The 24039-nt window shown below is 35.9% G+C and overlaps 1 protein-coding gene across 2 annotated transcripts in view; it reads right to left on the bottom strand.

The window, feature by feature from the left end:
* Window positions 1–927: 927 nt before the first annotated feature.
* The window catches only part of BRIP1 (BRCA1 interacting helicase 1), a 183491-nt gene continuing 160379 nt past the window's right edge, over window positions 928–24039 (bottom strand). For both annotated transcript variants that reach the window (XM_045985542.1, XM_045985543.1), the window contains 3 exons: window positions 8898–8980; window positions 6093–6419; window positions 928–2481 (listed from right to left, as the gene is read on the bottom strand). In XM_045985542.1, the coding sequence (XP_045841498.1) occupies window positions 1790–2481; window positions 6093–6419; window positions 8898–8980 (1102 nt within the window). In that variant the 3' untranslated portion in view covers window positions 928–1789. The remainder of the gene's footprint in view (window positions 2482–6092; window positions 6420–8897; window positions 8981–24039) is intronic.

The following is a 24039-nucleotide window of genomic DNA, read 5'->3' on the forward strand; positions in this document are numbered from 1 at the left end:
TTAGCAAATTAGTGGCAGAGCTAGGAATAAAGCACAAGTCTCTTGTCTTCCACCTGGTATTCTTTCTACTACACCACTACCCTTATCTGTGGATTAGGAACTAAAGCAGAAAGGATAAATGGTTTCACCCTTTCAAAACGATTTAGAAATTATCTTCCATTCTAGTGTTTGTAACTTATTACTCAAAGAAAATATGTAATACTAGGGATCTAATCTATCCTAATCTATAGATGAATTCTTTAACTGGTAAATTATCAATTTAAATTTCTTTGAACTATGCTTACAGTTGTACTATCCAATGCTGTGTTCAATCTAAACACCTTCAAAATAAAAGTAAATATTATATATAATAATTCATTTATCAAAATGAATATATAAAATACTTGATTTCTGGAAATTTCGACTTGAAAATAATAAACCATATCCCCAACTTGACAACTCATAAAATTTCAATTCAAATCACCCACACAAAGCTTAATAAATATCCAATGAATAATAATGTTTCTTAGAAAAAGACGAGTGAATATATTTTTGGAAAGATGATAGAGAAGTGCATCTTCTATAATCACTTGAGCAGAAGTATAGCTTCATTCACAAATACATAAAAAGTGTCAAAATTTAAAAAAAAATTTAGTGAGCAATAAGAACATTTTTTGGCTGCAGTTACATGTTCAGGTCTACTTATAAAACTTATTTATTTATTTAAAAAACGATTTTATTTATTTAACAGAGAGAGAGAGAGAGAGATCACAAGTAGTCAGAGACAGGCAGAGAGAGAGAGGGGAAAGCAGGCTCCCCACTGAGCAGAGAGTCCCATGCGGGGCTTGATCTCAGGACCTTGAGATCATGACCTGAGCCGAAGGCAGAGGTTTCACCCACTGAGCCACCCAGGCGCCCCTACTTATAAAATTTATATATGAAGTTTTCTATCCTGATAGTTTTATAATTATAGCCTTCATGCTAAGACATGTCACTTTTTTCCACATTGATGATGAAGCTAAGTAATTATAATAGAAAATTTGGAGTCATTCATTTTGCATTTTGTAACTTTACATAATTTGCTTAACATGTGCTTGACTTTGATTCATCAAAAACAGAAAAATGTAAAATAACGTAAAAAAAATCACAGTTTTCTTCTTAATTCTTAATTACTTACAAGTAGGCAGTTTAATACAGGAATAAACTCTTTAAGAAAACTTTGATTTCTAAAAATTATATACTGATTTGAGGTAAATATATAGTGAAACATGCCTGAGGTGTGACTGGTTAGACTTCTATTCATTTTTATGTATCAGTATGAAAATAAATGAAAAGAACTACAAAATACAAATATTTATGTGAAATTTAAAGGAAACTACATATCTTTCAGATTAATTTTAAATTGTATATAGGTAAAGAAAACTTGTTAAAGGAAAATAATTTGTATGAATCACTTTATCAAAACTCAAAAACAATAAAACTTACATTCTGAACCTAAAGTAAGACTTCTAAAAACCTCTAATACTAAAGAAGTTGAGAGATATTTTTAAAATAAAAAAAAAACCTATACCATTTATCCAAAGTAGAAATTGTCATTTATGATGCATTTAATATAAGCATGACAACATATTTTTATAGTGTTAGTTAAGTATTACTACCTAACAACATGGAACACACCTTTATTTTTGGAAGGAGACTGTTTAAATTTCTTTATATCTGTTTCACAAGTTTTCTCCATTCCAATTCGTTTATGAGTTGTTTTTACATTATTACCAATGTTATCAATTTTACTTTCTGTGATATGCATGAGTCAATTCAACTTTGTGTCTGTGTAATCCTCAGCTTTCTTTTCTTGGACTGAATCCACTCCTTTCATAGTTTTAATTTCAAAAAGATCTTCAACTAAAATGCAATTTGAATGATTAGCCAATCTATTGTTTCTATCACTTTCAACTGGTTCATTCTTTTCTTCATTTGTATCCATAGGATCATAAAGCTCAGGTGAAAAATAGATAGATTCATCCTCTGCTTCTGTTTCAGAAGCTCTATGTGAGGTGGAAAGTTTAGCTTCTTCACCAACTGGAGACAATTCAGTGTCTGGATCCAGGGCTTCTTCACAGCAGCACAGCTGTTTGGAATCATTTCTTTTAAGAAGATTAGAATCAATCTTTATTGATGTAATAGTGATTTCTGACTGAGGGTATTGTCCAAATGCTGTGTTTACCATCAGAGCTGAGGACTCACATTTATCACTGAGTGGAAAAACTGTTTTACATCCCTTTTCTGTTTCAAAAGCGGAAACACTAGAGGCACAGTCTTCTGGCAACCTGAACTTAGGAGCTGCAGTTATAATTTCTTCAGTAAGATAATGTCCCAAAGAATTAAAGCTAGACCAGCTAGCTCTCCTTGTCTGTTTGTTGAAGGTTGGGCTTGTAGATCTGGAAATCACAGTATCTTCTGCTTTCACTGCCTGGGGAGACTCTTCCAATAATACAGGATCATCTACAAAAATTTAAGAGTGTTAATTTTCTGCTCCTAACAAATATAATTATTGCATTAACATAATTTTTATTAAAAATACTGACTTAACTGTATAGGATCATAATTTAAAGCCCACAACCAATAGTAGCAAGACTTCCATCTTAGAACAGAAAGCACAAAATGTGAACTCTGAAAGGAATCCTAGGCCTCCAGTGATTCTGAGCCCAAGTTATAATGCTGTCTGGTAAACTATCAAATTCCACACCAGGGACCTCAGAAGTGAATGAAAAAAGGAGGGGTAAAAGGAATAGGAAGAAGGCTGAGTAACGAAGGAAACACGCTATAAAAATCTGCCTTGAAAATCCACTAACCAAGGATTGGGAAAAACTAACCCAGATTAATTCCCTAAAGAAAACTGGCAACCACAAACACTAAATTATTTGTTTAAAGTTATAAAACTGGTTAGTACTCAGGCCCAAACTAGAACTTATGTTTCCTGATTACCAGGCTTATGGCCTTTAATTCACTATGGCATTTTTTTTTTTTAAACCACCAGATACTACAAAGTAAATATTTAATACTTGATATATTAAACTATCACTTATTAGCTAAAATAATTAAAATGATACCCAATGATGTGCAAAAACAATGAATACTGTTACGCTGAAAAAATAAATAAAATGGGAAAAAAAAATGATACCCAATGATATAGACCACAGTATGGCAAACTTTGTCTACAACTGGCCAGACAGTAAAGATTTTAGGCTTTGTGGCTCATATTATTACCTGTTGCAACTATTGGTATACCTCCTTTTATTGCACTTTGCTTTACTGCAGATTGCAAATACTGCAACTTTTACAGATTCAGAGTTTGTGGCAACCTTGAATCAAGCAAGCCTACAAGCAAAATTTTTCTAAAAGCATTTGCTTACTTCATATCTCTGTATCACATTTTGGTAATTCTTGCAGTGTTTCAAACTTTTTCATTATTTTATTTGTTATGGTCATCTGTGATCAGTGATCTTTGATGTTACTATTGTAATTATTTTGGGGCATTGTAAATCACATCCATTTAAGATAGTGAACTTAACAGACAAATGTGTGTATGCTGACTGCTCCACTGACCAGCTGTTCCCCCAACTTCTGCCTTTCCCTTTCTTCAGGCCTCCCTATTTCCTGAGACACAACATATTAAAATCAGGCCAATTAATAATCCTACAATGGCCTCTCTAAGTGTCAAAGTGAAAGGAAGAGTAACACTTCTCTTACTTTATTTTTGTCTCTCACTTAAAATCAAAAGTTAGAAATGATATGGTTAGTGAGGAAGACATGTTGAAACTAAAACAGACCAAAGAGTAATTTTGACGTTCAAGTTTTATTATTTAAGACATATATTTTTGGGGGCACCTGGGTGGCACAGTCAGTTTAAGTGTCTGACTCTTGGTTTCAGCTCAGCTCATAATCTCAGGGTCATGAGATCAAGCACTATATTGGGCTCTGTGCTCAACACAGAATCTGCTTAGGAGTCTCCCTCTCCCCCTTTGCTCCTCCTGCTTGTGTTCTCTTTTTAAAATAAATAAATCGTTTAAAAAAAGAGAGAGAGAATACATTTTTGTAAGGCAACAGATGCCACAGATAGGATTCCTTTGATGAATCTAGGCAAAAAAAAAAAAAAAAATTGAAAACCTTCTGGAGAGGATTCACCATTCCCAATGCCAGTAAGAACACTCATGATTCATGGGAAGAGGTCAAAATATTAACATTAAGAGGAGTTTGGAAGTCACCCAGTGAGTGACTTTGAGTGATTCAAGACTTCAGTAGAGATGCAGTAGAAGTAGCAAGAGAATTAGAATTAGAAGGGAAGCTTGAAAATGTGATTGAATTTCTGCCACCTCATAAAAAAACTTCAATGGAAGAGGAACCGCTTCTTATACATGAGCAAAGAAAGTGGTTTCTTGAAATAAAATCTACTCCCAGTGAAGATGCTGTGAAAATTGTTGAAATGACTACCAAGAATTTAGAATATTACATAAACAGTTAATAAAGTAGCAGCAGCATTTGAGAGGACTGGCTCCATTTTGAAAGAAGTTCTACTTTTGAATAAAATAGTATCACAAGCTATAGAGAGATCATTCATTAAAGGAAGAGTCAATTGATGTGGCAAACTTCACTGGGGTCTTTTAAAAAGAGATTTCGACATCTACCCCAGCCTTCAGCAAACACCACCCGGATCAGTTAGCAGCCATTAACTATGAGGCATGACCTTCCACCAGCAAAAAGATTATGATATGTTGAAACCTCAGATGGTTAGTATTTTCTTTTTTTGCAACAAAGTATTTTTAAATTGGGGTATTTTAAATTATACATTATTTTTTAAGACATGATGTTATTACACTCTTAAGAGACTACAATATAATGTAAACACAACTTTTATACGCACTATGAAACTAAAAAATTCATTTGAATTGCTTTATTGTGATATTTGCTTTATTGTGGTGGTCTAGAACCAAACCCGCAATATCTCTGAGGTATGTATGTACTCAATTATGCTGTTTGAGTGCAAAACACTATGACTAAACTCTGCTGTTGTGTATATAACTGAATGGATGTGACTATGTTCCATTAAACTTGATTCACAAAAACAGATGGCCAAATTTGGTACATAAGCCACAGTTTGCTAATCTCTGACATAGACTATTAAATTCTAATATATATATATATATATTTGAAGATTTATTTATTTACACTTGAGAGAGAGTGCACACATAAGAGTGGGGAAGGGCAGAGGGAGGGAGTGAGAATCTCAAGGAGACTCCTTGCTGAGCATAGAGTCCTAAGTGGGGCTTGATCTCATGATCCTGAGATCACAATCTGAGCCAAAATCAAGAGTTGGATGTTCAACCAACTGAGCTACCCAGGCACCCCTCTAACATATTAAAAAAAATTTTTTTTTTATAATTTAGAATATATGACTCTCACTCCCCTAAACTAAGAAATTCATGTAAGAGAAGTATCTATAAATTAGACCAATTTTTAATATAGCCTTTAGGAAAACATGTACCATTTATACAGTATTTTACCATGCTATATTTATCATCTTATTAGATCTTTACAGTCCAGCTTGAGGGACAGGTATGCAGAGATTCCTTTTTCTATTAAGATTCAAAAAAGTTAAGTTGCTCATTGTCACAAAGCTAGGTAGTGGCAAACCTGGTAAATGGAAAATATGCTTAGGTCTCTCTCTTTTTTTTTTAGGATTTTATTTATTTATTTGACAGACAGAGATCACAAGCAGGCAGAGAAGCAGGCACAGAGAGGGGGGAAGCAGGCTTCCTGCTGAGCAGAGAGCCTGATACCGGGCTCTATCCTAGGACCCTGGGATCGTGACCTGAGCCGAAAGCAGAGGCTTTAACCCACTGAGCCACTTAGGCACTCCTATGCTTAGGTCTCTTGATAAAAGTGTGTTCCCATCCCAATATACCACACTATTTCATTATTTTATGATAACACCTATTTCAGACCAATACGTTTAAGAAAATGTATCTATAGCACAATAAATATCATTTCTATCATTTCACTAGATATAACAAAAGACTTCTCTATCAAATGTAAATAGGCAAAATTTTTCAAACCTCTTTCCTTTCTAGAGATGATGCCTCTTGGTAGAGATGGACTTTTAGTTATTTTATGACACTGTTGTTCATGGACACACGCTTTTGCTTCATCTTTCCTAGGATTTTCTGGTGCTAGATGACTTGTCACTTCTGATAAGTAAGTTAAACTACTGTCCTTCAAACAGGTCACTTCAAGTGTAGACTCACTGTCCTGTATAAACTTTCTGTCCTCTCTCGATACAGCAATGACCTTTTGGTGTTTTTTGGAAAATTCAGCCAAGGACTTCAGTGCACACTCAAAAGTTGAATGGTGCTGAATCTGCTGCCGTACCCATTTAGAAAGTCCTAAGGAAAAAAGTAAACCCAAGGAAAATATTATGTATTAAGAATACACTTAGATAATTTTTCTAATTAAGTAATCCACATGAATCTATGTTATATAGAATGATTCTCAATATTTTTCCTGCCTAAACAACTTCACATGTACACTATGCTCATGCATGAGTAACATTTTTCTTTATATGCACTGATTATCAACTGGAGGTAGGGAAGAGGCAGTGGGAGTAGACTGGAAAGAGAGAAATGTATTATTATCAGTTTAGAATAACTGGGGAAATAAGGCAAATTTTAATTTAATCATAATTCCCCACAAATATTGCTTACATTTTAATTTTAGGGAAATTAGAAGTTGTAAATAACATAGTCTTTCATTCCAACTTTGACTTCTTCCATGAAAATAAATTCAAGATGCCAGTCTCATAGGTTTTTTTGTTGCCCTTCTCCCTCAATTCCAAATATGTCTTAAACTATCCTAAGAATGAAAGGAATAACAATGTTATTAGGGACAAACTGTGTCCTGTTTGAAATTTATTATATAATTATTTTTTAATATATAAATAATCAAGTTGACACAGATGTGATCTGACCTGTAACATGTGAAAACTGTACAACCCTGAACCATGTTAAAAGCATAAGGTGTTTTGTTTCAATTCAAAATCAGGTATCTGGACTTTTAAAAGAAAATAAATATTCTCTTCTGGTGTTACTAACACGATCATCATCTTCTGAAGTAGTTTAAAAAGTCACTATGGTATTTTAAGTTGAAAGAAAAATAAGATAGGGCTTCAAGTTGCGATACATTCATTTCAAATATATTCCTTTGCTTTTATTTTAATGGAGCTTTTCTATATTTAATGTAAATTGAATTGAGTTCTTTAGTTAATACAAATTGAATTTAAACAAAGACTAGACATCAAAAGGAATTTGTATGTTGTTGTGCTATTATTGTCTAGATAAGAAGACTTCACATTTTTATGAATCTCAGAAAAAATGAATAAAAACCATACAGAAATAATGAAAAATTCTTAATTTTTAAAATCTCTTGGGGGCGCCTAGCTGGCTCAGTAGGGACATGCGACTTGATCTTGGGGTTGACGTGTTCCAGCCCCACGTTGGGTGTGGAGACTACTTAAAAATAAAATCCTAAAAAAAAAAAAAAACAACTCTCAGCAAATCTGAACCATCAGGGAAAAATTTAACTTCAAGATTTTTAAATAAGATAAACTTGTTTTCAAATTTTGCATTTTTAAGTTGAAATATAGTTGACAAGAAGACCATCTTAATTTTTTGAAGATTTTATTTTAAGCAATCTCTAAACCCAACATGGGGCTTGAAGTTACAACCCCAAGATCAAGAATCCTATGTTCTGTCTACTGAACAGCCAGGTGCGCATAGAAGAACATTTTGAATAAGCATTTCCCTTAAAGTTATTTTTGTTTGCTTGGGGAAAATAATTATACTGATTAAACATGAAACTTTCTAAAATTGAAGAATTTTAGTATTATAGTCATTTCTTTCATGTTTGGAACTATCTGTAATCAAAGAAAGCTTTTCGGTATAAAATGTCAGGTTGCTTTTGAAAACTCAAAGAATCTGAGCTCCACCTGCTGACTAAACAAAGCAGTTAACATTTTGCTTTTAGTTATGTCTGGACCTAAGCTCAATGGCTTGCTTTACATGGAAAGGGCAGAAAAGAGTGCTTTAATCCAGATGGATACATTTTAATACCAAACCAAATATTAGGCTCTGAAATAGAAAGAATCCATACCTACAGGTAGCTAATCTGAAAGAAACTTCAAATTTTGTATCTCTTTATCATAGTATGGTATGAACTTCTTAGCTCTAAAGATAATAAAGATGCAAGTATTTCCAACAGTTCTTTAATGACAGATGGATTCCTGGTATTGACTCTAAAAGGATGGTGTGACCGCTAGATAAAAACTATAGGCATATAATATTTGTTCATCTGAGTGGGGAAAAAATGACCATCTACTTCATCTTGAGGCCTACAGTGGTACTTTTTTTTCTTTTAGAAAATATTAGCTCTGACTAACATGAACTGTAGAACAGCTGAAGCATTTCTAACAATCAACAAACTTCAGTATAATCTAGAATGAAAGAATAAAGAATCCTAAGCAGCCAAAGGAAATGTGCTTACGTGCTTAAATATAAAAACTTAGTTCTTAGAAAATTCCTGCGAACAGCCTTTGCCCTGATAATGCTAAATAAATTATTCTATTACTTAAATACCACATTCTATGAAATTACAGGATACTAACTGATATGTTAGTAACTAACCAACTCCGCTATAAAGATTTTTTAAAAATACGTAAGTATTTAATGCTAGATTTCCCATCAATGTGAGTTTTTCCATGTTTGATCTAATAATTCAAATTCTGTCCAAAATTTTTCTTTAAAACTAGCAGTTACTAATTACCAAAGATTGTTATTAATTCTTACTCTAAGCCTAGCTGCAATTCTTACCAGATATATATCGACTGGGATTACTCCTGAAGCGATCATCCACTAGAATAAGAGCTCCCCAATCATTTTTGTGTCGAATACACCTATTAAAAAAAAAAGGGGGAGAAAAATCAAATAAAAATGACTTTGAAAATAAAAGCCAACAGGGTGGCTGGGTGTAACAGTTGATTTAAGCATCTGGCTCTTGGTTTCATCTTAGCTCGTGATCTCAGGGTTGTGAGATCGTACCCCACACGAGGCTCTACCCTCAGTGTGAAGTCTGCTTGAGAGTCTTTCTCCCTCTTTCACTCCTAAGATCACCTATGTTGTTATGGTGCATTATTCTTTTTACGGATTGTTGGATTTGGTTTGCTAAAATATTTTTTAATTTTAAAAATTATTCAAGGGGTGCCTGGGTAGCTCAGTTGATTAAGTGTCTGACTCTTGATTTCAGCTCAGGTCATAATCTCAGGGTTGTAAGATTGAGCCCTGCAACAGGCTCTGTACTCAGTGGGGAATCTGCTTGGGATCTTCTCTCTTGAGACCTCCCTCTCCTTCTGCCCCTCGTCCCCATGCTCTTTCTCTAAAATAATAAATCTTAAAAAATTTAAAAAAAAAGTGTACAATTTGGTGATTTTTAGTACATTAGAAAGTTGTGCAACCTACATATCCATCACATATTTTTATGTTACCAAAAGAATCCCAGTGTCCACTAGTCACTCCCAATTATCCAACTATTCTCCTTATTCTCTGGCAATCATGAATACATTTGCTGTCTCTTTAATTTGCCTATTTTGGAAATTTCATATAAATGGAATTATGTAACACATGGCATATTGTGTCTGGCTTCTTTCATTTAGCACGATGATTTCAAGGCTACTCCTATTGTGTATCAGTACTTCATTCCTTTTTACAGCTGAATAATATTCATCATATTTATCCATTCATAAGTTAATGGGCATTTGCGTTGTTTCCACCTTTTGAGTATTATGAATAATGCTACTATGAACATTTGGGTACAAATACTCATATGAATCCAACCAACTAGAAGTGTAATTGCTGGGTTGTAAAGATTCAATGTTTAACTTTTTGAGGAGCTGCCACACTTTTTTTCCTGGAGCACTTGCACAATTAAAAATTTCTGTCAGCTTTGTGTGAGATTTCCTATTTCTCCATCCTCCACCAACCCTTGTTATTATCCATCTTTTTCATTATATGTACTCTAAGAAGTCTGAAGTATCATTTCTCTGTGCTTGTAATTTGCATTTCTCTAATAACTGGTGATACTGGGCATCTTTTCATGTGCACAGTGGCCACTTGTGTATCTCTTTTGGAGCAATGCTTATTCAAATTATTGGTCCACTTTTAAACTGCATTGTTTGTCTTCTTATGGTTGACTTATAAGAGTTCTTTATATATTCTGGATACTAAACCCTTATCAGACACACTTTTTGCAAATATTTCCTTCTGTGCATGAATTCTTTTCCATTTTTAGTAGTGTTCTTTGAAGAACAAAAGTTTTAACTTTGACAAAGCCCAATTTATCTAACTTTTTTAGATGTGCTATTGATGTCAGATTTAAGAAACCACTGCCTAGTCCAAGACAAGAAGATTTACACCTTTTTAGTCTTTGACCCATTTTGAATTAACTTTTGTATATGGTGTGAAAAAGGGGATTACTTTCATTCTTTTGCATGTGGATATCCAGTTATCTCAACACTATTAAAAAGATTTTTTTCCCCCTATTGAATTGTCTTGGTATATTTTGGGGGGTGGGAGGTGGCTTAAACAATAGGAATTTTGTCCTCACATTTTTTGAGGCTGGAAAGTACAAGAAATAGGTGTGAACTGATTTAGTTCCCTGGTAAGTCTCTCCTCCTGCTTGCAGATGCCAGCCATCTCACTGTGTTCTCACATGGGTGGGGGTCAGAAGAAGGAGAGGAAGAGAGAGATGACCAAATTATCTGGTATCTCTTCTTATAAGGGTACAAATCCCATCATGAGGACCCCACCTGTATGACCTCATCTAAACCTAATTATCTTCCAAAGGCCTCATCTCCAAATAGCATTATGTTGCAGATTAGGGTTTCAATATATGAAGTTGAGAGGGGCACAATTTAGTCCACGGCAGGAAGTAAGAAAATTATATAGTATATGAGATCGTACCAAGTATTAAGGAAAAAAAAAAAAAGGGAAAGAAAACAGGGAATGTTGGTAGGGGGTGCTAAATTTTAAACACAGTGATATTGAGCAGTGAGAAACATCAATTGAATAAAGATTCTTCACAGGTAAAGGAATGAACTGTGTATATACGTGGAAGGGGAAGTGTTCTAGCCGAGAGAAATTCAAGTGCAAAGGCCCTGGAGCAAGAGCTTACCTGACATAGTCAGGGAACAGCAAGGATCACAATATACCTTCTTCAGTGTGGCCTCTTCTCTCTTTAGCTGTGGAGTTTGTTTTGTCAGCATTCTGGTTGATTTATGGGGTGTTTGTTTTGTCAGCATTCTGGTTGATTTATGGGGTATTTAAGATGATTTGGTAGTTATCTAGTTGTGTTTATGAGACAAGACAAACCTAGAGTTCTCCTATTCCTCTGCCATCTCTCCTCCTTCTGTCTTGATACTTCTGTCAAAAACCAACTCACTGAGATATGGGGGTTTGTTTCTGGACCTTTGATACTACTCCTGTTTTCTGTATGTTTATATAATGCCAGTACAACACAGTCTCGATTATTGTAGCATTGCAAAAAGTTTGAAGTTGAGAACTGCCAGTTCTCCAATTTTGTTCTTTTTCAAGATTTTTGTGACTATTCTTAGTTTCTTTCTTTCTTTTTTTTTAAGACTTTACTTATTTATTTGACAGACAGAGATCACAAGTAGGCAGAGAGGCAGGCAGAGAGGGGTGGGGGGAAGCAAGCTTCCTGCAGAGCAGAGAGCCCAATGCGAGGCTTGATCCCAGGACCCTGGGATCATGACCTGAGCCAAAGGCAGAGGCTTTAACCGGCTGAACTACCCAGGCGCCTATTCTTCGTTTCTTTCAATTTCCATGTGAATTATAGGATCAGTTTCTCAATTCCTGCAAGAAATCGGGCTGGTATTTTGGGATTGCACTAAATCTCTGCAGACCAATTTGCAGAAACATTATCTTAACAATAAATCGTCCAGTCCCTGGAATTCTTCCATTTATTTAAAATTTTCTTTAAACTATGTTTAATAGCTTTTAATGTACAAATCTTGCATTTCTTTTGTTAAAATTACTCCTAAGTAACTTATTCTTCTTGATGCTACTGCAAATGAAAAATTTTAAATTTATTTTTATTGAAATACAGTTGATACACAGCTTTACGTTAGTTTCAGGTTTACAACATAGTGATTTAACAAGTCTATATGTTATACTATGCTTATGCCAAATGTAGCTACTTTTTGTCACCATATAACACTATTGCATTATGTAAATGGAATCTCTTAATTTCATTTTGGGACTGTTTATTCCCTCTGTATACAAAGTGATTGATTTTTGTATACTGAATGTTTCTTGTAACTTACTGTACTTATTTACTAGCTCTAACAGTTATATTTTATGGATACAGGATTTCCATGTAGAATATCATGTCATTTGCAAATTTTAAGATAATTTTATTTCTTTTCCAATCCAAATACTATTTTTTCCCCCTTGACTAATTGCCCCATGTAGAACCTCTAATACAATACTGAATACAAGTGATGAGAGTGGACATCCTCATCTTGTTATCAAACACATCAGGGCAAAGTTTCAGTCTTACACCATTAATATATTCACTGTAAGTTTGTAGTAGATGCCCTTCTATTTCTACTATCTTGAGTGTTTGATCATGAAAATATATTAGATATTGTCAAATGCTTTTTTCCCGAGATCATGTGGTTTTTGTATTTTATTCTACTAATATGGCATATTACATTGATTGATTTGAGTTGGACCAATAAAATTGGTTGGATGTTGAACCAACCTTGCAATCCCAAGATAATCCCACTTGTGTGCGATTGCCTTTGTGTATAATCTTTTAGTAAGTTGCTGGATTCAGTTTTCTGCTTTTCTGTTGAGGATTTTTGCATCTATACCCATAAGAGATATGCTGTGTAGTTTTCCTTTCTTGTGATGTCTTTGATTGGTTTTGGTAACAGGCAATACTAGCCTCATAGAATACAATGATACATGCTTGCCCTTCTATTTTTCTTAAGTTTGTAAAGGACTGGTATTAACTCTTCTTTTAACATTTGCTAGAACTCACCAGTGAAGACATTTAGTCCTGAGCTTTTCTTTGTGGGAAATTTTCTGATTACTAATTCTTCTATCTCTTTACTTTTTATAGATATATTCAGATCTTTTTCTTGTTGTGTCAGTTTCAGTAGCTTGTATTTTTCTATGAATTTGTCCATCCTAATTTATGTAATTTGCTGTCATGCAATTGTTCATGGCATTCTCTTATAATGCTTTATATTTCTATCAGGTTGGTAGCAACATCCCCTCTTCATTCCCAATTTTAGTAATTTAAGTCCCTTTGGTATTTTCTCTTGGTCAGTCTAGTTAAAGGTTGTCAATTTTCTTTATCTTCTTAAAGAACTAACTTCTGTTATCCTTATTTTTTTCTGCTGAATCTTCTATTCTCTCTCCTTTATCTCCACTTTAGTATCTGTTATTCCTTTGATCTACTTGCCTTGGGCTTGGCTTGCCCTTCTTTTTCTAATTCCTGAAGGTAAGAGGTTAGATTATTGATTTCAGATTTTTCCTTAAAATAAAATTATATATATATAATGTATATATATAAATATATACACACATAGGCATTTACAACTATAAACTTCTTTATGAGCAATGTTCTCACTGTATCTTCATTTTGGTACACTGTGTTTTCATTTTCACTCATCACAAGGTATTTTCTAGTTTCTCTTATGACTTCTTCTTGGATCCACTGGTTAAGAATATGTTCTTTAATTTCCACATACTTATGAATTTCCCATTTTTTCTTCTGTTATAGATTTCCAATTTTATTCCACTGAGATTAGAAAAGATATTTTCTACCATTTTAGCCATTTAAAATTTATTGAAGACTGATTTTGTAAACTAACATATAGTCTATCCTGAAGAATATGCCACATGGGGGGCACCTGGGTGGCTCAGTGGGTTAAGCCGCTGCCTTCGGCTCAGGTCATGATCTCAGGGTCCTGGGATCGAGTCCCACATCGGGCTCTCTGCTCAGCGGAGAGCCTGCTTCCCTTCCTCTCTCTCTGCCTGCCTCTCTGTGATTTCTCTCTGTCAAATAAATAAAATCTTTAAAAAAAAAAAAAAAAAAAAAAAAAAAAAAAAAAAGAATATGCCACATGTATCTTAGGAGGGTGGAGTGTAATAGATATGCTGGTTTATAACTGCTGGGTTATAGTGTTGAAGACTCACATTTTTATTTTATAATTGTTCTATTATGAAACTAGGGTAACAAAGTATCCAACTAGTTAACTGCTGAATTGTCTATTTCTGACCGTTTTTGCTATATATAATTTAGGGTCCTTTTGTTAGTTGCATATATGCGTATATGTTACACAGTTAATGTTACATTTTTTTTTTAAGATTTTATTTGTTTATTTGACAGACAGAGATTACAAGTAGGCAGAGAGGCAGGCAAGGCGGGGGGGGGGGGGGGGAGCAGACTCACTGCTGAGCAGAGAGCCTGATGTGGGGCTCGATTCCAGGACCCTGGGATCATGACCTGAGGCAAAGGCAGAGGCTTTAACCCATTGAGCCACCCAGGGGCCCCAATGTTACATATTCTTGATGAAGTGAAAGTTTATTATAGAATATTTATTGTCTCAGAATGCCTGGGTGGCTCAGTTGGTTAAGCATCTGCCTTTGGCTCAGGTCGTGATCCCAAGGTCCTGCATCCAGCTCCTTGCTCAGTGGGATGCATGCTTCCCCTCTGCCTGGCACTCACTCTCTCTCTCCTTCTCTCTCTCTCTGACAAATAAATAAAATCTTTTTAAAAAAGGAATATTTGGGTGCCTGCGTGGCTCAGTGGGTTAAAGCCTCTGCCGTCGGCTCAGGTCATGATCTCAGGGTCCTGGGATTGAGCCCCACATCGGGTTCTCTGCTCAGCGGGGAGACTGCTTCCCACTCTCTCTGCCTGCCTCTCTGCCTACTTGTGATCGCTCTCCCTCTGTCAAATAAATAAATAGATAAAATCTAAAAAAAAAAAAAAAAAGGAATATTTATTGTCTCTATTAACAATTTTTGTCTTAAAGTCTATTTTGTCTGGTGTCTGTATAATCGACCAGCTTGCTGGTTTACTGTTTGCATATTAAGTCTTTTCCCATCTGTGTACCTTAATCTATGTGTGTGTGTCTGTGTGCTTAACTAGAGTGTTTCTCTTATAAGAAGAATATAGATGGGTCATATGTTTTTTTCAAAATCGGGGTTGTGAGATGGAGCCCCATGTCAGGTTCTGCCCTCAGCAGTCTGCTTGGGATTCTCTCCCCTCCTCCCAACCCTTCCTGTTTGTGTTCTCTCTAAAATAAATAAAATAAATAAATCTCTCTCTTTAAAAAAATAAAGTTTTATTTATTTATTGGGGGGCAGGGAGAATCCTCAAGCAGACTCCACACTGAGCACAGAGCCCGACATGGGGCTCGATCCCGGGATCTTGGGATCATGACCTGAGGTGAAATCAAGAGTCAGATGCTTAGCCAGCTGAGCCACTCTGGCACCCCGGGTGCACAATAGATATTTTTATGTATCATGTTAATTTCTTCTCATTTCTTATTATTTTGAGTTATTTTCTTTGTGGCTGCTTTAACACTTTACCTTATAACAATCTTACATGGATTAATACCCATTTAATTTCAATAGTATACAGAAATATTGTTCCTATCTAATTCTGTTCCACCCCCTCATCTTTGTGTTACTAATGTAATATAAATTACCTCTTTATATGTATGCCTGTACAGAAAAGAGGCAACACCATGCCAAACTGCTTATCCCCACAGAGGCCTGCATACAAGGTAGACTTTGGTGTTTAGGAACTTAGATTTCAGGAGGGTTCCAAACATTGACTGATAAAAGATGCTCCTGTGTTTAAAATGTTTGTGCCAGGGGCGCCTGGGTAGCTCAGTGGTTGAATCCTCTGCCTTTGGCTCAGGTCATGATCCCCAGGTCCTGGGATCGAGCCCCACATCGGGCTTTCTGCTCAGTGGGGAGCCTGCTTCCTCCTCTCTCTCTGCCTGCCTCTCTGCCTACTTGTGGTCTCTGTCTGTCAAATAAATAGATAAAATCTTAAAAAAAAAAAATGTGCCAACACTGATTTATGTTGAGCACTTGCTTTGTTTCTAAGAGGTTGGACATCAGGGAAGTGCTAGGCAGAAGCTATCTGAACAGCCACAGATAGTGGCTCAGAGGGTTAAGCCTCTGCCTTCAGCTCGGGTCATGATCTCAGGGTCCTGGGATCGAATCCTGAGTCAGGCTCTCTGCTAGGTAGGGAGCCTGCTTCCTCCTCTCTCTCTCTCTCTGCCTGCCTCTCTGCCTACTTGTGATCTCTGTCAAATAAATAAAATCTTTAAACAAACAAACAAACAAAAACACCGGGTCCCAAGTCTTTAATGAGCTTCCCTAATTGGCAATATCTCACACATTTTACCACAATCATTGCTGGGAAATTAAGTGTGTTCCATATGATTTCACTGAGAGAGGAGCCTTGGAAGATTTTGCCTGATTTCCCCTAGACTTTGCCCATGTGCCTATCCTCTTTGCTGATTTTGCTTCATATTCTTTCAGTGTAATAAATCCTCTATGTGCATACAACTATATGATAAATGTATTATTCCTCTTCCTAGTGAATTACTGAACCTGTGGTGGTTTAGGGAACCCCCAAGACAATGCCTATCACCACATATTTAAAATGATAGCTTTATGCAGCTGTTTTAAATATCCAATAAGATAAAAAGAGTATACATTTATATTGTTTTTTTATATTTATCTATGAAATTACCTTTATGGATACTCTATTCCTTCATATGGATATGTGACTGTGTAATGTTTTTTATTTCAACCTGAAAAGGATCCCTTGTAGCATTTCTGGTAGGACACGTTTTCTGGACATTAATTCTCTCAGTTTTTTGTTTATTTGGGAATATCTTACTTTCTCCTTCATTTTTGAAGGGCAGTTTTGTTAAATATAATACACTTTGTTGACAGTCTTTTTCTTTAAATATGTCAGTCCATTGCCTTCTGTTCTCCATAGTTTTCAGTAAGAAATATGCTAAAATTGAGGATGTCTTATAAGGAGTTTTCTCTTGCTGTTTTCTAGATTCTCTTTGTCTTTTAGTAGTTTGATTATGACATGTCTACATATCTTTGATTTTGAATTACTTCAAATTTGCTGGTTTTCTTAGATGTGCAGATTAATGCTTTTCATCAAATTTGGGAAGCTTCCAGCCTTTATTTCTTCAATCAACTAATCTTTCTGTTCCTTTCTCTCTCATCTCCCAAGACTCCCATTATGCGTAAATTAGTAGCTACTTGATACTACAAGTAATCAAGTACAATACAATTACTTGTAGGGGTCCTATAAGTCCCTGAGGCTATGTTCATTATTCTTCATTCTTTTCCTCTCTATTCCTCACACTGGATAATCTTAGTTGACTTACCTTTAAGTGAAATGATTCTTCTTCCTGCTCAAAACTGTTGCTGAGTCACTCTAATGAATATTTCATTTCAGTTACTGAAATTTTCAAATCCAGAATTTCCATTACATTCTTTTTAAAAATTATTATTGATACTATCTTCTTTGAAAAAATTCTATTTGGCGAGACATCATTTTCATAGTTTCCTATAATTCTTTAGACATAATTTCCTTAGTTTTTTGGCTATATTTAAAATAACTTTACACACTAACTAAAATGTCTAGACTATCTTAGGAACATTTCTTATTGGTTGCTTTTTCTCATGTGTATGGGATATCCTTTCTTCTTTCTTTGCAGATGTCATAATTTTTGTTGAAAAAAGTACGTTTTAAATAATACAATGTGGCAACTGTAGAATTCAGATTCTTCCCTCTGCTCAAGGACTTTTGTTGTTGCTATTGTGACTTTGTAAAAGTAATTCTTTAAAGTCTGTGTCCTATCATGTATTACTATTGCTAGATCAACTTAGTAGCCAGTTAATGACTAGGCAAAGATTCCTTAAACATCTGTAACCAATATATGTCTCATTTGCCAAGAGGCTTTGCACATGTTTTCCAACATGTTTTCGATCCTCAGCCAGGCAGGTAACAACTCTGCCATAGTCTTCACTTCCTGCTTCAACAGAGTCTCGGGGTCAACCAGAGGTGAGAACTTAGGGTCTGCTCAGGTCTTTCCTGAGCATGTGTACACCCGTGGTCATATGCACCATTGTACATACAGGCACGGCCCATTAAAGTCTAGGAATATGTCAGAACTTTTAAAACGCCCTATGTATATCTCATTTCCCAGGTTTTCCCACTAGGCTGTTTAGTTAGCTTATGATTTGGCCCAAATTTAGTCATCATCTCAGGATGCTGTGAAATCAAACAATTAATTGCCTGGGTAAGCTCCTAGTCAGGTCATATAAAGATAGCCTTGTGAATGGGGTCTTCCAGGAAATCACCAGACAGTTTCCATAAATGACAATTCTCAAGAAGTAAGTTCAAGCCCTTCCTGTGGCTGGCAGATTACTGGCTTTCACCATGATTTAAAACCATTGTGAACTTGAAGAGAGGGAATGGGAATTGGGCAAGTGAAAAATCCCACAACACTGTGTTCTTAATGAAGAGTCAAAAATTTTCATGAATAAATGTTTCCTGGAATGTTGTAAACTGGTTAATTTACAGTATTGAAAAAGTTCATTCTAATTGTTTAGCCTGTTTTCTCATTCCTTTGTTAGAGAATTTTCAGAGGTCTTTAATCTGTCATTTTTGCACATCTCACCCAATTTGTTAATATTTTGTTAAGAATATTTTCACCTGGGGCACCTGGGTGGCTCAGTGGGTTAAAGCCTCTGCCTTCGGCTCAGGTCATGATCCCGGAGTCCTGGGATCGAGCCCCGCATCGGGCTCTCTGCTCCGCAGGGAGCCTGCTTCCTCCTCTCTCTCTGCCTGCCTCTCTGCCTAGTTGTGATTTCTCTCTGTCAAATAAATAAAATATTAAAAAAAAAAAAAAAAAAAAAAAAGAATATTTTCACCTATGTTTTTGACAGATATTAGTCTGTAGTCTTCTTTTTTTGTTTTTTATATTGTCTAATTGAGTTTTGGTTAAGATAGTGCTGGCCTCATAAAATAAATTGGGAAGGGTTCTATCATCTTTTTTCAAAGATTTTATTTATTTATTTGAGAGAGAGGGAGAGAGAGAATGAGGAGGGGCAGAGGAAGAGGAAGAAACAGACTCCCCACTTACCAGGGAGCCCAAAAGTCAATTGAATTGACAATTCAATTTATCTTTTTCATCTTCAGTGAGTTTGGTACTTTGTGGGTTTGAAGGAATTAGTCTATTTCATCTAAGTTGTTGAATGTATGCATATAGTATAGTTTTGTCCGTATTATCTTTTTAACATCTGCAGGGTATATAGTAATATGATTTATTTTATTCCAGAGATGGGTAGTTTGTCGCTTTCCTTTTTTTGTCAGTTACCTAGAGATTTATCAACTCTATTTATCTTTTTAAAATCAATCTTTTTTAGGGTAGGGGCACCTGGATGGTGCAGTTAGTTGAGCATCTAGGTTCTTGGTTTCACCTCAGGTCATGCATGATCTCAGGGACGTGAGATCAAGCCCTGTGTTGGGCTTTGCACTCAGCAGGGAGTCTACTTGAGATTCTCTCTCCTTCTCTTTCTGCCCCTCCAACTTGTGCTTGCTCTCTCTCTCCAATAAACAAATCTTCTAAAAAAATTAAATCAATTTTTTAATTCTTAGTTTCATTGATTTCCTTTGTTTTCAAATTCACTGATTTATACTCTTATCTTTATTATTTCCTTTTTTTGTTTGCTCTATATTTATTTTGCTTTTCTTTTCCTAGCTTAAGGTAGAAGTTTATTGATTTGAGACCTTTCTTCTTTTTGAAAATAAACAATTATAGAAATTCCCCATTGAGCACTGCTATAGATGCAGACCAATTATTTAGATATATTTTAATTTTTGATTAGCTCAAAATATTTTCTAATTTTCCCAAGAGTTTCTGCTTTACCTATGGATTATTTATAAGTACAGTTTTTAAAAAAAGATTTATCTCTTAGTTTTAGAGAGGAGGGAGGGGCATAAGGAGAAGGAGAAAGAGTCTTAAGCAGACTCTGTGCTAAGTGTGGAGTCGGACACAGGGCTCAAACCCAGGAGGACCCTGAGATCACCAAAAGAGTCTAATGCCCAACTGGACTGTGCCACCCAGGTGCCACTAGAAGTAGGTTTTTAATATGATTTCACTCATATGTGGAATTTAAGAAAATGGATGAATATATGAGAGGCAGGAAAAGAGAGAGGAGGAAACAAATCATGAAACTCTTAAGTATAGAGAACAAACTGAGGGTTGATGGAGGGATGAGGGTGATGGGATAGATGGATGATGGGTATTAAGGAGGGCACTTGTTACAATGAGCGTATTTATATGTAAATGATGACCCTCTGAACTCTACTCCTGCCGCCAATATTGAACTGTATGTCAACTAATTACAATTTTTTTTTTAAAGATTTTATTTATTTATTTGACAGAGAGAGAGGTCACAAGTAGGCAGAGAGGCAGGCAGAGAGAGAGGAGGAAGCAGGCTCCCCGCGGAGCAGAGAGCCCGATGCGGGGCTCGATCCCAGGACCCTGAGATCATGACCTGAGCCGAAGGTAGCGGCTTAATCCACTGAGCCACCCAGGCGCCCCCTAATTACAATTTAAATTAAAAAATAAAAAAATTTTAAAAACTTAAATTACTAGACGTTTACTGTAAAAAATATATATGTTTTTAATTTCCAAGTATTTGGACATTTTTCTTCTGTCAAGTGTTACTGATTTTTTTTTTTTAAAGATTTTATTTATTTATTTGACAGACAGACATCACAAGTAGGCAGAGAGGCAGGCAGAAAGAGAGAGGGGGAAGCAGTCTCCCTGCTGAGCATAGAGCCCAATGCGGGGCTCGATCCCAGGACCCTGGGATCATGACCTGAGCCAAAGGCAGAGGCTTTAACCCACTGAGCCACCCAGGTGCCCCGTGTTACTGATTTCTAATTTAATTATTTAATTATATTTTGGTCAGAGAACACACTAGGATTTCAATTCTTTTTAAAAAACATAACATTTGGGCACCTGGGTGGCTCAGTGGGTTAAGCCGCTGCCTTCGGCTCGGGTCATGATCTCGGGGTCCTGGGATCGAGTCCCGCATCGGGCTCTTTGCTCAGCAGGGAGCCTGCTTCCCTCTCTCTCTCTCTGCCTGCCTCTCTATCTACTTGTGATCTCTCTCTGTCAAATAAATAAATAAAATCTTTAAAAAAAAAAAGCTTTAAAAAAAAATAACATTTATCATCCAGGATATGGTCTACATTGATAAATGTTCCTTGTGCACCTGGAAAAATGTTTATTCTAACATTGTTGCATGGAGTGAGTGCTCTATAGTATCAATTCAATCCAGCTGGTTAATAACATTGTTCAAGTCTTCTGTGTCTTTATTGGTTTTCTGTCTATTTCTTCTATTAATGAGAGAGGAAATCTTCAACTGTGCTTGTGGATTCATCAATTTCTCAGTTCAGATACGTTATTGCATCATATATTTTGAAGCTCTGTTTTTAGGTGCATACACATAAAGGATTGTTGTATCTTATTGGTAAATTGACCCTTTCATCACTTTATAATTTTCGTTCTTTTTCTTTTTTAAAGATTTTATTTATTTGTCAGAGAGAGAGAGCACAAGCAGACAGAGTAGCAGGCAGAGGCAGAGAGAGAAGCAGGCTCCCCGCTGAGCAAGGAGCCCAATACAGGACTGGATCCCAGGACTCTGGGATCATGACCTAAGCCAAAGGCAGCAGCTTAATTGACTGAGTCACCCAGGCATCCCTATAATTTTCATTCTTAATACTCCACTAATACTCCTTGCTCTGAACTCTACTTTGTCCTATATTAATTAGTTAATTAATATAGTTACTCCAGAAAGTTCACTTGTACTTTGAATTCTAGTCTTCCCAAATCTGTCTGTAATAATTTTACTTTTCACAGTACTCAAATAGCTGTTTCATGCATTCTGTCTAGGTTTTTAAGACAGTATGTAGTATGCTTACTCCATCTTATCAAGAGTTGAAATCTCCTGACTTTTTATTTTTTTTAAAAGATTTTTATTTACTTATTTGACAGACAGAGATCACAAATAGGCAGAGAGGCAGGCAGAAAGAGAGAAAGGGAAGCAGACTCCCCAATGTCCATAGCCCGGGGAGTCTGCTTCCCTTTCTCTCTTTCTGCCTGCCTCTCTGCCTATTTGTGATCTCTGTCTGTCAAATAAGTAAATAAAAATCTTTTAAAAAAAATAAAAAGTCAGGAGATTTCAACTCTTGATAGACTCCCTGCCGAGCAGAGAGCCCAATGCGGGGCTGGATCCCAGGATCCCGGGATCATGACCTGAGCCGAAGGCAGAGGCTTTAACCCACTAAGGCCCACAGGCGCCCCACCTCATGACTATTCTTTAAAAGATCATTTTAACTTCATAAATTTTAATTTTTAATTAAAACACAAGCATAGTTTAAAAATCAAATAACAGCACAGTAGTTACAATTTTAATAAAAAACTCAGAATTCTCTTTTACCTATGTACACCCTATCTCCAATTCCCAATCCTCAGAAACAATTCCCTTAAATAAATTATAGTTCTACTTGGGCGCCTGGGTGGCTCAGTGGGTTAAGTCTCTGCCTTCGGCTCAGGTCATGATCTCAGGGTCTTGGGATCGAGTCCCGCATCAGGCTCTCTGCTCGGCAGGGAGCTTGCTTCCTCCTCTCTCTCTCTCTCTGCCTGCCTCTTTGCCTCCTTGTGATCTCTCTGTGTCAAAAAAATAAATAAATAAAATATTTTTTTTAAAAAAATTATAGTTCTACTCATTTACCTCCATGTTTCTAAATAGCTTTTAGTACTACTACTTCTTGATTTTTAACCTTTACATACTATGTATTGATTCTTCCTATAGAAGATGTTTATTCTCTTACATCACTAATACCTCATCATCTTTTCATTTTCCTAATAGTTATACCACAATTCTTGTGTAATCAATAGTCAGTGGATTACCATTTACAGATGTTACATTGTACACTATGATCACATTTTCTTTCTTGTACAAGACTTTTTGGTCTGTCCTGGAGTTAACAACTCTTTCCTTTTTTGCTCTTCTATGTATTCTATCACTAATTAATTCCCAAACTTTTCCATAGCTATAAAAATTCTCATTACAGCCAAAATCCATCTTCAGAAACAATCTAGGTTGACTACTATGGGACTGTTCCACAGCTGTCATCCCAGAGCTTCCCTTTCTAATTTGAGAATTCTTTTCCCCTCTATTCTGGGTTAGAACTCCAGTTTCCTGCAACCTTGATATTCCTCTGTCTGAATTTTCTCTTATTTGATGAAGCATATCTTCTAGTAGCATTCTGAGAAAGTGTGCATTTGAAGCTAATGTTTTAAGTCCCCCCCTCCTTTAAGATTTATTTACTTATTTGTCAGAGAAGGGGGGGGAAGAGAGAAAGAGAGAGCATGAACAAGGGAGTGGTAAGTGGAGGGAGAAGCCAGTTCCCCACTGAGCAAGGAGCCTGATGTGGGACTCGAACCCAGGACTCTGGAATTATGACCTGAGCTGAAGGCAGATGCTTAACTGACTGAGCCACCCAGGTGTCACTAATGTTTTAGGTCCTTTGCATAGTGAAGCTTTATTCTATCTTACAGCTTATTGATCATTTGAATTGTACAGAATTTAAATTGTAAGTTAAAAATTGAAGATAATTTAAAACTGTCTTCTAGCTTCTAATGTTGCTTTTTAAGGAGTCTCTCAATTGTGATTCCATGTTTTTTTGTAATGAGACCTGTTTTTCTTCTCTCTGGAACATTCCAGGGCTTTTTCTTTATCTCAGGTACTTTGAAACTGCACAGTGAGGTGCTTTGTAGCTTTCTCCCTTTACTGGTGC

The sequence above is a fragment of the Meles meles genome, chromosome 18 (genome assembly GCF_922984935.1).
Source record: "Meles meles chromosome 18, mMelMel3.1 paternal haplotype, whole genome shotgun sequence".
Lineage (NCBI taxonomy): Eukaryota > Metazoa > Chordata > Mammalia > Carnivora > Mustelidae > Meles > Meles meles.